Raw genomic sequence first — 14,287 nt, forward strand, 5'->3', positions numbered from 1 at the left:
CCACCATGATTCATTTTTTAACATGTACAAGAAGGAACAAGTCGATGTTGGATGTTCGATACTATGGTCTTTGACCAAGTCATGCTGTATCTCTACACATTCCTGTGACAATCCACAGTTTGTTGGTAATCTGCAGACGTTGACTAATGTTGGACATAGTTCCATGGACACTGATGGCTCTTCATTGCCTTGTGGCCTTTATCTGTGAGCCCGGACAGTGGCTATCAGCAGGCTGTTTGTCCATGGAGGGCATCAGAGCAGAACTGATCCTGTCCCATCCTCATATTCATGCACACTTTCTAGCAAGGGTCATTGGATAGCAATCATTGGCAGGGTCCCTGGCTGATTTGTTTTCCCATTTCTGGCCCAGAGGACACTGAGGTGAATTTTAATCACCTCTAACTGAGATTATAGAAATTAAAGCACAGAAAGAGGCCATCAGGCATGTGGCCATTCCATCTGACCTGTGCTGAGGTCAATTAGCCCACCAACGCAGTGCACTTACCTACTGAGCCATTGAGTGGCATAAAATTGTGATTTTAAAAAAAAATCTGGAATTACATTGCACATCACCACAGGTAATTTATCAGACATGTTTATTAAGTCTTTGGTTTTGTCAGGGTTCCAAACAGTATATGATCTGTGCTTCAGGGCTGTATCTGATAACACAACTAATATAGTGTGAAAGATAAACATAGTGGGGGTTAAATTGGTTAACCTCCGAAAACGGGCACTGGGATCACAGTACGTGATTAACTGTGCCCGTTGGTTGTGACGCAGGCAGCATGTAACATTAGTGCTGCCTGATCATTTAAATGATTGCTGCGTGCAGCCAGCGCTACCTGCGCTGTTGATTGACTACACACATCAGCCAGGGGTTCCAATATCGGGAGTGGGTGGCACTACTTAAAGGCAACCACTGTGGCTGCAGAAAGTGCTGGAATTCATTTGGCAACTAACTCTGTGCTGCCTGATAGTGAGGAATGGCTGCGCCTGTTAGAGAGTGTGCACCAAGGTTCTCGGACGCTGCACTAGAGGCCTTGGTGGAAGAGGTGGTGGCACGGAAAGGCATCCTTTATCCGCGGGTGGGGGGAGGAGGAGGCCCTCTAGACACATGCTGAAGAGACAGTGGGAGGAAGTCGTGCACGGGGTCAATGCCAGGAGCATCACACCAAGCATATGGATACAAAGCAGGAAGAAATTCAATGATTTCACACGAGTGGTCAAGGTGAGTGGGTTCAACTGTCAAGTGGCATATCCTACCAACTGCACCACTAGCCTCACCCACTGCTCCACGCCCTACACCCTCTGTCACCCACCTACCAACAAACTCTTGCAATCAGTGCGCAACTCTTCAATCAGATGCTTCATCTCACCCTCACGCATTACCACTCTTGCAAGCCGCACACCCACAACTCATAGGTCACACACACTGGCAGCTATTCTACCATGATAATCATATCACCCAAACATCTTGCAGGATACTCAATGACACACTTCCCTCTTTCTTTCAGGAGAAGGTGGCGCACAACAGTAGCAGCAGGAAAGAACTGGAGGAGGACAGGTACGCCTACACGTCCTCACCCCCATGGAGGAGACAATGCTGACCATCATTGGACTGGCTGTCGCTGTGGCCGTGGCCACTGGCGGTGCTGGAGGTATCGATGATGAGGGTCTCTGCATATCTAATCCTCCTTCTCACTTCCCACTTCTCCCTCAGCCTCCAGTCTTTTCTGACTCACGTGCTGCAGATGGTGTGAGCATGGACGTCTTACATTCTCCTCTCCCTGCACCATAACTCAACCCGTTGTCCCTTTGTCATTTCAGATACTCAAGAACTGGAACCGGCACCGTCAGAGGAGGCAGAGGAAGAAGACAGTGATGATGCAGACACACCGTCACTCGATCTTACACTCGCAGCCATCAGCTTGGAGACTGAAACTGCACGTATATTAGAGGCTAGGATAGAGGAGGGATCTGCATATGGTGAGACACTGGGCACAAGTGCGCAGGAGCTGGGGCGGAGGGAATGGACGCTGCAGATGCCAGCTCGCCAGAGGGTGAGGTCGCACACTAGTTCTGCTGCAGATGATGACTTCAATGGGGCCAGGCTACAGAAGAAGGCTGATGGGCGTACGCAACCAAATGCTTGGTGCACTGGAAAGCCTGCCAGAAAGCCTATGCACAATATCAAGGGGCATGGAGGAGTCCAGCTCCAACTTGACACAAGACTTTGCACAGAGCTTGGATCCCATCCTTTCCCACATGGAACAGGTGGTCAACTCCATCAGTACACCTGTGGAACCCACTGTGATGCAGGGTCTGTCACAGCTTCCATTGCAGCATGAACATCTGCCATCCAAGGTCTGAATGCTGCTTTGGAAGCTCAGACTGCTGTTATCGTGGCTCTGGGTTCCACTATGGAACGGGGCTTCTAGGGCGTCACAGCAGTCCAGCAATCTTTACTCCAGCAGATCACCAGGATTGCTGACGTGCGCCTTGGGAGAGTGGCAGTGGAGCCATGGAAGATGAACCTGCTGTCCTCTCTCAGGATGACAACATTCCTGCTCCCACCCCTGCCACTCGGCCAGTGCCCTTGCTGTTGTCCGTCAGCCAGCCAACCCAGACTGTTGCAGCCCAGGCTGAGATGGTGAGTCTGAGGCCGGGGCCTCCTGGTCCAGAGCTGCTCAGGGTTCTCCTTCAATTGACGGTCAGCAGCCTTCCACCACCCATGCTCCAGCTACTGAGGATGCACCTCGTAGGAGCACTAGGAAAGGTAAAGACACATGAATGACAGCCACTGAGGGAATGCATAAGGGTGAATAGTATCAGTTTGTTTGAATCATTTGATGTGCAAATCTATAAATGTGGTTATGAATTTGTATTTGGTGTTGGTTTTCATTTCTGCGATGAGCTGAGGGAGGAAGCCATGTCTAATCATAAGGAGGACGATTTGATAGTCATGTGGGAGTGGAAAGGTAAGGAGTATAGAACTGTTGGTGAATGGGGAGGTATCGTTGAGGTTACTGGTATCGCTCATTAACCATCTGATCACGCAGCGCCCTGGCAGACAGGGCCTGTCTACCTTGTTGCCTCCCTGCCTCTTCCTCCACTTCCTCCTCCTCCTCCTTCTTCATTTCCTCCTCTGTCTCTTCTTCCTCCTCCTCCACCTCCGCCTCTTCCTCCTCTTTCTCTGCCTCTTGCTCAGGTTCTTGCCGGATAGGTGCTGGCAAGGACTGTCCCCTCATAATTGCCAGTTTGTGCAGCATGCAGCATACAATGACAAATCGTAATACCTGCTCAGTTGAGTACTGCAGGGCTCCTCCAGAACGGTCCAGGCAGCGGAAGCGTTGCTTGGGGTTGCCTATGGTGTGCTCTATGATGTTCCATGTGGCAGCATGGCTTTCGTTTTACACCTGCTATGCACGTGTGCGTGCATTCCTGATCAGAGTCATGAGCCACTTCATGAGTGGATAACCCTTGACACCCAGTAGCCAGCCTTTGACTTGCCATGCTGGTTGAAATATACGTGGCATGTTGGACTGCTGCAGAATGGAGGAATCATGACTGCTGCCAGGATAGCAGGCATTGACCTGCATGATGCGCTGCGTGTAGTCGCATACCAGCTGCACGTTGAGGGAGTGGAATCCCATTCTGTTCATGAATATGGCCGAGTTCAGATGTGGAGCACGCATGGCAGTATGCGTGCAGTCAATGGCAACCTGAACCCTGGGGAAGCCTGCAATGCAAACAAACCCTCGTGCTTGCTCATGCTACTTGTCTCTGTTAAGAGGGAATGTGATGAATCTGTTTCTAAGTGTGTACAGAGCCTCAGTGACCTCCCTTATACAGTAGTGCACTGCAAACTGTGAGATGTTGCTTATATCTCCAACAGCAGCCTGAAAGTAGCCAGAGCTGTGACAACCACAGGCAATGCTGTCCTCGCCCTGCGCTGAGGCGGAAGTTGTGGCTGCAGCAGTTGACAAATCTCAGTCACGACCTCTTTAGTGAACTGCAGCCGTTGGATGCACTGGTCGTCACTGAAGTTGAGGTAAGAGAATTGGTCCCTGAAGGCCCTCGTTGGATATGGCCTCCTGCTTAGTGCTCTGTGCCTCCTCCTCCTCCTCCCTCTTCTAGTAGCTTGCCCTGCTCTGCGAGGCCTCTCTGCATGCTCCCAGTCATGTTCAATTCCCAAAGGAAGCCCTAGTAGGCTGCCCATATCTGGAAGCAACCTTGTTCAGCACAATATTTTAAATGCCACTAACTGTGCTGCAAGACCAGCCAGACCACATTCTATATAATATTGCAACTTTCTCCAAGTGTAAAGAAACTTCCGTTACCCACAATTGTACCAGCATCCAGAATAACTAATCCAGCAACTAACCTGTAACTCCTGCATGTTCCCTTTAAATAGCGCTGGTGGTGGTGGGGGGGGGTTCCTTCATGCCCTTCAACTCCTGTTCAGCTTTGCGAGGTTAGAACAGTGCGTTGGCTGGAGCGGGGAGTTCAAAAATGCCGCCGGCTGCTTCAAATCAGCGTTGCACACTGATTTCGGTCATAATCTCTCTACTCTACATGCTGCCGGCGTTCGTTAGGCAACCGCCTTTACCAATATGACGTCCTGCGCACATCATGCCAGAAGTTTGCGTGCGCATCTTGGACGCCATTTTCGGGGCTTAGGTGTTCGTATAGCGCCTATAAAACGGGCGCTAAGTGGCCCAATTTAGCTCCAAGTAAGTGAGCAAAGTCTTACAAGACATCTGTTTGAAGTAAGAGAAAGCAGAAAAAAACAGGAATGGAGAATGGCCAATACTGATTAACAGGTTACGTACACCACATCTGCAGAACTCCCAGACCAGTATTAATAATGAATCATATTTCACAATAATTGCAGTGATTAAAACAATGATTAACTTGCACATGTGACTTACTGAATTGCTATAAAAGGAATAACCAAAAGGCCCTCATTACTTCATTCCTCTTGCAATTGTCCAACACTGTGCAAAATGAAGGTAACACTGGTCTTCCTGGCATGCTGCATTGCAGTGGGAATAGCAGCTCCCGAGAGAGGCTTGTTTCTGAATCTGGTAAGATCATGTGGAAACACTTTGAACACAACTATTTTACAAGGCAATACAATATCAGTGAACAGTGGTGAAGTTACTATGAAGAAAATTAAAGGTGTGATAATTGACTTATGAACATGTTTTTAGGGTGAATTTCCCTGGGAATTCCTTTGCTGCAATTACTTCGATGGAAATCCCAGAGAAATGGTGTAGACATTGTTTGTGTTGTTTTTCCTGGGTTTCTAGGCTCTTTCGTTCAAGTTACGACAGATAAGCGGGAGAACCCTCTATGAAATTCACCAAGTATTTTACAAACCTTTTCTTGTCATAAAACAGTGTTTTCTATTTGTTAAATAAATCAGCATGACAGAAATTAGATCTGTTCTGTAACTGGGAAAAAATGTGTTTACTAAAAGGTCCAAGTAAAACACATTTATTTAGTAAAAGATCACAAAAGAAAGCTGGATGATTGATTGTTCTACAAAAATGATTAACATTTATGTGCTCTGTAACAAGAAGTAAAAATGTATAATAGTTTTAAAGGAACCTTAGTTTGCAAATTTTCCACATAATCCAAGTAGCTAATTACAGGCTATTTTCTTTGATGTAGTTTCAAAACACGAGAGTTATATGACTGAAGCAATTTGATGGATACTTTATTTCAGTAACTGCAGTTAGTTTTGCTGTTTGATTTTCACATACAAAAATATATCTCATTTTTACAAAGGATAATGGAGAGCTCTGCGTTGGAAGCTTTCAATGCAAGAGTAGATGCTGCCATAGAGACACTGGGCTGAGTCTCGCAAGGTGTGCCGGTAAAGGTGCTGAAGGAAATTCATGCTCAACTCATGTAAGTACTCAATTTTAAAGTCATTTTCACTAATACAAATATCGCCATTACATAGCCAGTGTTTTCAAGGGGAACTAAACGTAAATGGAAAAGTCATTCCTTTCATTGCATCATTCTGTTACTGAGACCTCTTTGCTGTTTATTATTCATGTAGAACTCTACTCAACTACATAACAACAATCACTATATTCCAAAAGTGATTAAGTCTGTAGAGATGTTTGAGCAACATGATAAGGCATTATATAAATACAAGTAAATCCATATCAGTTCTTGTGCAAAACACACTTTTTTTACTTTAATCCTGCTACATCATTTTCTTCCAACATCTATGATTAATTAGGACAGTATTCTATGTATACTACTGCAAATTATTTGAAAGCATCTTTGCAAAGCCCATGAAGACTATTGATTTAAAAAATATATAACTGTAGCCCAAATTTTTACCAATAGCAAACCATTTACTATATATCCTCATCCTGGCAGGTGGGCTGGATAGACTACGCCAAAGACCACTCTACAATTGCCATCAATATTATTCTTTGATTTGGCAATTGGCGAGTGGGGATGGTGTGTGTGGGGGGTGGTGGTGGGGAGATATGATTGAGTCTGTAGTCAATCCTTTACAAATGTACATTGCAATATTTAAACAAATCTAACTTTTATTATGGTAATATACTCCCTGTAATAATCAATAAAATTTGGTTAATGGCTAAACAACCTTGATGTGCAACAATCCCTGGTTGGCTTTCAAAAAAATTACTGCAATCGTAGGAACACTGATCATTAACTCTGCCTGTATTTATGAAATTGAGGAAATATTAAAACTGTTTCTTTCCTTTCAGCTCCTGTATAACGTTTATTACAAATGTCCCTGTGAAGGTGGTTTGAAGTGTGACGGTGAGAAATCCATCATTGGTTCAATAACAAACACTAACTTCGGAACCTGCAAGGACCCAAACAGTCATGCTAAAGTCATCATGCCCGTGGAGATGCAATGAAGTCAATCCATTCTCCATCAATATATTTTACTTCAATGAATAAAAAAAGTCAGTACAAAATTGCAATACCTGTATCTAATATCTAAGTATTGCAAATATGACTGTAATTAAAACCCTGATGTGAAGACAATTAAGATTGCAGATATCTGTTCTGATCTAGTAGGTTCCATTTATGAAACAACTATCATTTTTACTATTTCAGTTCAAATATGCTGATGCTTTTAATAATTCATTCTATTAGGACAGGTTTTCTCAAAAAATCTTATACCTCTCAAGTGATAAATTAATATCTAAGCACAGTCAATCTTTGTTTTTGAAATATAGCACAATATTGCACAAGGCAAGGATTATCACAACTGGAAATTTACTCCTTTAATATGTACCTTTCAACTATATTGAAATTATGACGCTGTTAAAGCAAATGATTCCATTTTAATTTCCTGTTTTGATTAATTCTGTGTTATGCTCCGAAAACTATATTAAAAAAAATTGTCCAACTATTGTAATATCTATTGCATCAATTATTGCATTTTAAATTCTCTCTCTTCATTGAGACCTGTTTCAAAAGTACAAGGTGTTATTCTTGATAACGATTTATATAATGTCCATCAAATATAAGCAAATTCAATTTGATCTGATTACGAAGTTCTTGTGAGCCAGTAACATTGAACTTTTTGGGACAATTCCAAAAATTGTAATTTGTAGCGGTCAGTGGTGACAGCTGCTTCATTAGAGGGATGTGTGGAGACGCATAGGAACAATTGGTTCACTCTTCAGGTCAACATCAGTTTCTTGCTAATGCCTGCCTCTAGGCAATTGACAGGAAAAGCACATCAAAACATGCAGGCCCTCACAGCCAGAATAGGACAGCCTAATCCAGGCACTTAAGCAAGCTCGTCTGGATCTGCAGCTCACAGGTAGGTGGTTAGTGTAGGCAGGTGTTCAGAAGACTTCTTGGGAATCCTCCACACCTACTTCTTCCATTGGTCATCACTTAAGAATAAGAGAAAGAACATGGCCCATTAGCTCACAGAGGAGAGGAGAACACCACAACATGCATTACGTTGAACATAAGGCACTCATACACTCTTACGTTAATCAAAGTAAATGTTCAACACTGTAAAGATTTCAGTCAGTACTTTTCTATGTAAAATTAATATTCAAAAAAATTGCTTTCATAGAATCACACTGCGCAGAAGGAGGCTGTTCGGCCCGTCGTGCCTGTGTCGGGTCTTTGAAAGAGCTATCCAATTAGTCCTTCCCCACAGCCCTGCAAATTTTTCCTTTCCAAGTATATATTCAATTCCCTTTTGAGAGATACTGTTAAATCTGCTTCCACCATCCTTTCTGGCAGTGCATTCCAGTTCATAACAACTCGCTGCATAAAAAAAATTCTCCTCCTCTCCCCCTTGGTTCTTTTGCCAATTATCTTAAATCTGTGTCCTCTGGTTACCGACCCTCCTGCCAGTGGAAACAGTTTCTCCCTATCTACTCTATCAAAACCCCTCATGCAACTTGCATATAATAGGAAAAAGTAATTTAGTCTGTACACAAAAAGAAGTGCTAAGACGTGTTCAAGAAGTTATGAATTCTGCTCTTCTGTTTGCAGAAAAAGTTATACGCAGGCCTGAAGGGAAATAATTGGTGATCATACCCTTTGCACTTGAGGCACTGGTTGGTTTTCTTTAAGGGGTTCATGCCCCCCGTCATCTTCTCCCTGGAGCCTGCCCTGAGGCTCTTGTTTCAACATGTGCATGCCATTTTCAATCGCAATATTGTGTAGAACACAGTATGCTACAATTATTCTGCCATTTCATGCATGCATATTAACTCACAGAGCAAGTTAAACCCCTTAATCAACGCTTAACAAAATTATTAGATTTGTTTGCTGGATTTCCATGTTAAAGAGTTTTTTTCTGAGAGAATTAGAACTGCTCATCTCAATAGCTTCCTTTAGATGAAGCTGATCTCCATTTCTGTAATTAAGATGATAACAAACTGTTTTGGACTATGTGCTGGTTTGATAACAAAAATATAGGCAAATAAAAAGATTGTTCCAAAGTAATTAAACATTAGTAATCAAGACTAGTCGGGTATAGCGTCTAACTAATCAGAGAGAAATTTCCTTTCAAGCTATGCTAGCTTTCCAGCTTAATGTAGGCCAGTAGGGGTGGAATATCTTATCATTTTGCTGGAAAAACCCACCAAAAAAGGGGTGGGGATAACTAAATAAAGCTGAACTGATGGAGTAACATTGTGAATCATATTTTGCATGGTTGGGGCCCGCAGAGACCTTTCATAAAAATAGAAAGGCTCATCACAGGAATTGCAATTGATCATGGCACTTCGCACAGAATCAGTCAGAGGTCAAATGCTTTTCCCTGGCTGGGAGCAGGCTGGTCCCTTTGAGCTGCTGCAGGTACTAGGGTCCTGGAGCAACAAGGAATTTCCACCCCCCCTCACATCTCGGCAGGTTCCCCAGTGAAAGTGGTAGCCCTGCAGGAAATCTGATGACAGTATTTCAATAAGGCTGACCCTGGAACATTTGATTGGGAGGGGGGAGCAGGAGCACATCTGTCGGGTGGAAGTCCACTCTAGCGCACTAACAGTGGCATAGTTACCACAGAGTTAAATCTAGCTCATTGCAGCTAAATGCATTGTTTTGCTACAAGTATCTGACTTGTAAATTGCAAAGTGCAGTTGGCAGGCCTGAGTATTATTGCCAGTTGCAGGCTGTACTCTGGCCAGCAACAAATACATGCATCATGCATCACGCATGCATCATGCTTTGCTTGCCAGCTGGTGAAATATTAATGCCAGTGGAGAACTGATGAGAGTACTTTCTCTCTCCTAACAGTAAAAACACTGAAAACTAAGTTTCAAAAGGTTTCAGGTGACTCAATAGTTCATTTCCCATAAACTTTGGAAGCTTAGTTTTGCACTTAGTATCAGAGGTGTCTCTGTAATTTCAGTACCTGAAATGAAAGAAAGGGACAAGGGTTAGCTTTTAGTGTGAAGGGAGAGCAGAGGAAGATGTGGCTGTTGAAAGCATTTGCAGTTTGTCATGCAGAGTGTGTAGGGAGAGATAGAAGTAAGAATGGAAAAAGAGGATGAGAGTGTGAAGAAACCCTGTGCGATGTCTCCTTCAGTGTTGCCACTCACCACAGGCAGCACATTTTCTTCTACAGGGGAGAGGATGAATAGGCGGGCTCGATCTTCTCTGGTGACAGCCTCCAGTCTCAAGTTGTGCGCGACCGTCTCCTGCAAGAAAGAATCGAGTGTATTAGTGACGTCCTTGTGAGGTATTTAGAGAATGTCCCTGTCATGGTCAAATATTTGGTATGCAGTGTGTAAGGCGTGAGGAAGTGAGGGTTACAATAGTGGTGAGTAAGTGAACAAGAGGAGTAGGAGGTGGAGTAAAGGATGGTGTAGTGATTGTAGGAGAATGAAGGGAAGCTGGGAGGGAAGTATTGTGAGTAGTGAGGCTGGAGGTGTGCGCAGAGAATAAGAGAGCAGGGTTCTTACCTTGACAACTCAGGTGAGATCATTGAACTTCATTTGGCATTGCAGCAATGTCCTGACTTCGACCTTCTCGGCGACCTCTTCCCACTGGCGGTGGAGATGTTGCCTGGAGGGCTTTCCACCCCCCCTGGGTACAGGATGTCCCTCTTCCTCCACCGCCTGGACTAGGGCCTCCAACGCGGCATCAGAGAACCTGGATGCCCTGTGTGGACCTTTGCAGTCATTATCTTCAATCTGGGAAGTTTCTCTGTTTTTGCAGCCAGAGTGCACCTCCCCTTTAAGAGGTGCTGGCTACCTTTATGTGGCACCAGAGACACCCAATTTCCCACCTCCCAAACAGGCATGTAGCCAATGAATAACACGGTTAGTGCCAGCTGCATGCCCGAATCATTTTAATGAGATCTCAGAACGAAATTCACGTGTACCCCTGCGCGTCCATTTTCAGGCGAGATCGAATTTTTAGGCCTTCACATTGGCTTCACTCACATGACGATATTCTAGTCTTTATGGAGGAGTTCTTCAGCTGAAGACCACTGTTTCAAGCCCGATACTGTAGTCACCTACCAATAAAGTCATTTACATTTAAAGTGTTTCTTCATACACTGATTTGCCTTAAATATATTTGTTTTGATAGTCAATTTCTTAATAATATGAATATGATCAAACCTGTCTGCCTTTGTTTGATGTTATGACCATGCAGCATACAATAGTATCCAAGACCTCGCTTCTCATTAAACCTCTTAGGATAAGAAACTGTCTGATGTAATATGTTGGAACAATGCCACTTCATCTCTGGAAATTGGACTGGAATGCAGCCAGATGAATGAGATGAATATCTTATCTCTGATGTTATTAAGGATTCTAAGTGAAATTAATTCTGAATTCTGAAGCACTTTGAATTTACTTTGCATTGGACATGGAGTCCACAGCACTTATCTAACAATCCTATTTTAAGAAGCTAGATTGTATGGAAAAGAACATTTCATGCTGGTGAGCAGTGTGTGTCTTTGAATAGATAAATAGGTGCAATAGCACTGTTGAAGCAATACAGGTGTAGTCCTAATCCATATCAAACCCAATACAAATATATTTGATACTGTCATTGGATTAATAGATGGAAGATGTTCCATTCCCCAGCATCACCCACCGTACTGAGCACAAGAAAGAAAAGGACTTGTATTTATATAACACCTTTCATGATCTCAGGATGTCCCAAAACACTTTACAACCAATGACGTACTTTTGAAGTGTAGTCACTGTTGTAATGTAGGGAAACACGGCAGCAAATTTACACACAGCAATGTCCCAGCAATGAGATAATGACTAGATAATCTGTTTAAGTGATGTTGGTTGAGTGATAAATATTGACACCAGGAGAACTCCCTTGCTTTTTTTTTTATTCGTTCATGGGATATGGGCATCACTGGCAAGGCCAGCATTTATTGCCCATCCCTAATTGCCCTTGAGAAGGTGGTGGTGAGCCGCCTTCTTGAACCGCTGCAGTCCGTGTGGTGAAGGTTCTCCCACAGTGCTGTTAGGAAGGGAGTTCCAGGATTTTGACCCAGCGATGATGAAAGAATGGCAATATATTTCCAAGTCGGGATGGTGTGTGACGTGGAGGGGAACGTGCAGGTGGTGTTGTTCCCATGTGCCTGCTGCCCTTGTCCTTCTAGGTGGTAGAGGTTGCGGGTTTGGGAAGTGCTTTCGAAGAAGCCGTGGCGAGTTGCTGCAGTGCATCCTGTGGATGGTACACACTGCAGCCACTGTGCGCCGGTGGTGAAGGGAGTGAATGTTTAGGGTGGTGGATGGGGTGCCAATCAAGCGGGCTGCTTTGTCCTGGATGGTGTTGAGCTTCTTAAGTGTTGTTGGAGCTGCTCTCATCCAGGTAAGTGGAGAGTATTCCATCACACATCTGACTTGTGCCTTGTAGATGGTGGAAAGGCTTTGGGGAGTCAGGAGGTGAGTCACTTGCTGCAGAATACCCAGCCTCTGACCTGCTCTTAGGAACATAGGAACATAGGAACAGGAGTAGGCCATTCAGCCCCTCGTGCCTGCTCTGCCATTTGATAAGATCATGGCTGATCTGTGATCTAGCTCCATATACCTGCCTTTGGCCCATATCCCTTAATTTCCTTGGTTGCCAAAAAGCTATCTATCTCACACTTAAATTTAGCAATTGAGCTAGTATCTTGTAGCCACAGTATTTATCTGGCTGGTCCAGTTAAGTTTCTGGTCAATGGTGACCCCCAGGATGTTGATGGTGGGGGATTCGGCAATGGTAATGCCGTTGAATGTCAAGGGGAGGTGGTTAGACTCTCTCTTGTTGGAGGTGGTCATTGCCTGGCACTTGTCTGGCGCGAATGTTACTTGCCACTTATCAGCCCAAGCCTGGATGTTGTCCAGGTCTTGCTGCAAGTGGGCACGGACTGCTTCATTATCTGTTGTTGAAGAACTGCTGTTCTTCTAATAGTGCCATAGAATCTTTCTCACCCACTTGAGATGGCTGACAGGGTCTTGGTTTAACATCTCATCTGAAAGATGACTCCTTTGACAGCACAGCACTTCTTCAGTACTGCATTGAAAAGTCAGCCTGGATTATATACTCAAGTCTCTGGATTGGGGCTTGAACCCATGACTTTCTGACTCAGAGGTCAGGATGCTATCACTGAGCCAAGACTGACAACTTTGACTAGTGATGTTAGAACTTTCAATTTGTTTCTGATCACACCAGAGCTAGAGACAAATCTATTTTGATATTCTTATGGTTTAACAGTCAACATTATGTTACTTCAGAATATGATTGTAGAAAACAATGATGGCAGAAAAACATCTTAGCTTCGAAGAGTTAAAAGAAAGAAGAATGACTTACATTCATACAGTGCCTTTCACGTCCCAAAGCTCTTTACGAAGTACTTTTGAAGTGTAGTCACTGTTTTAATGTGGGAAAGATATTTTTCAGGCCTAATGTGAAAAATGGAAGAACTAATTGCTGCTGATGCTGGCCAATAACAACATTTGAGTTGCATCTACAAAATGCCAAATCACACTGCTACAAATAGCTTAAGTGTAATGTTTGAATATAAGAAGCTATGGATGAGAAGAGATTATTTATCTCATGACTGCTCATCTCTTATAAATTTTTAAGTTAACCAATTTCCAAGATGCGGAGCATTAAGACAGAAATCCTTCACTCCAGTGGAACATTCTAAAATAAGGGCTCCGAAAATCTGTGGGGCTGTAATCCAGGTGTTTATAAAGAAAGAAAGAAAGAACTTGCATTTATATTGTGTCTTTCACGATCCCAGGACAGGCCAAAGGGCTTTACAGCCAATTAAGAACTTTTGCTTAAATGTAGAGTCACTGTTGTACTACAGGGAAATGAGGCAGCCAATTTGCACAGAATACGGTCCCTCAAACAGCAATGAAATAATGACCAGATAATCTGCTTTGGTGATGTTGGTTGAGGGATAAATATTAGCCAGGACACCAGGAGAACTCCCTTGCTGTTCTCAGAAAAGTGCCATGGGATCACTTATGTCCACCTGAGAGGGCAAATGGGGCTTTAGTTAAACGTCTCATCTGAAAGACAGCACCTCCAACAGTGCAGCGGCCCTCATTACTGCACTGAAGTATTAGCTTGAATACGTGTTCAAGTCTCTGGAGTGGGATCTGAACCCATGACCTTCTGACTCAGAGGCAAGAGTGGTACTACTGAGCCATGTGTGAGATCTACATATAGATTATGCCCACCAATGCCCTCATACGTTTACCTCATCAGAGTTTGCGGCTTCATTGGGTCAGCACCTCTTTTACATGGGGTTGGCAGACACGTGCCACTATGGGTGCATTTC

The 14,287-nt window shown here is 43.9% G+C and overlaps 1 protein-coding gene across 1 annotated transcript; it reads left to right on the forward strand.

Annotated features, from left to right (window-relative positions):
- The first annotated feature begins 5,006 nt into the window (after positions 1–5,006).
- Positions 5,007–6,948, forward strand: LOC137344703 (colipase-like). The gene is made up of 2 exons (XM_068007834.1): positions 5,007–5,087; positions 6,759–6,948. The coding sequence occupies exons 1-2, from the start codon at positions 5,007–5,009 to the stop codon at positions 6,912–6,914; spliced, it is 237 nt and encodes a 78-aa protein (XP_067863935.1). The 3' UTR covers positions 6,915–6,948.
- Positions 6,949–14,287: the final 7,339 nt, after the last annotated feature.

The sequence above is a fragment of the Heptranchias perlo genome, chromosome 27 (assembly GCF_035084215.1).
Source record: "Heptranchias perlo isolate sHepPer1 chromosome 27, sHepPer1.hap1, whole genome shotgun sequence".
Lineage (NCBI taxonomy): Eukaryota > Metazoa > Chordata > Chondrichthyes > Hexanchiformes > Hexanchidae > Heptranchias > Heptranchias perlo.

Coding starts and splice junctions, on each gene's coding strand:
- LOC137344703 (XM_068007834.1), top strand. CDS start 5,007: ATGAAGGTAACACTGGTCTTCCTGGCATGCTGCATTGCAGTGGGAATA. Junction 5,088..6,758: donor GAGGCTTGTTTCTGAATCTG/GTAAGATCATGT, acceptor CTTTCCTTTCAG/CTCCTGTATAACGTTTATTA.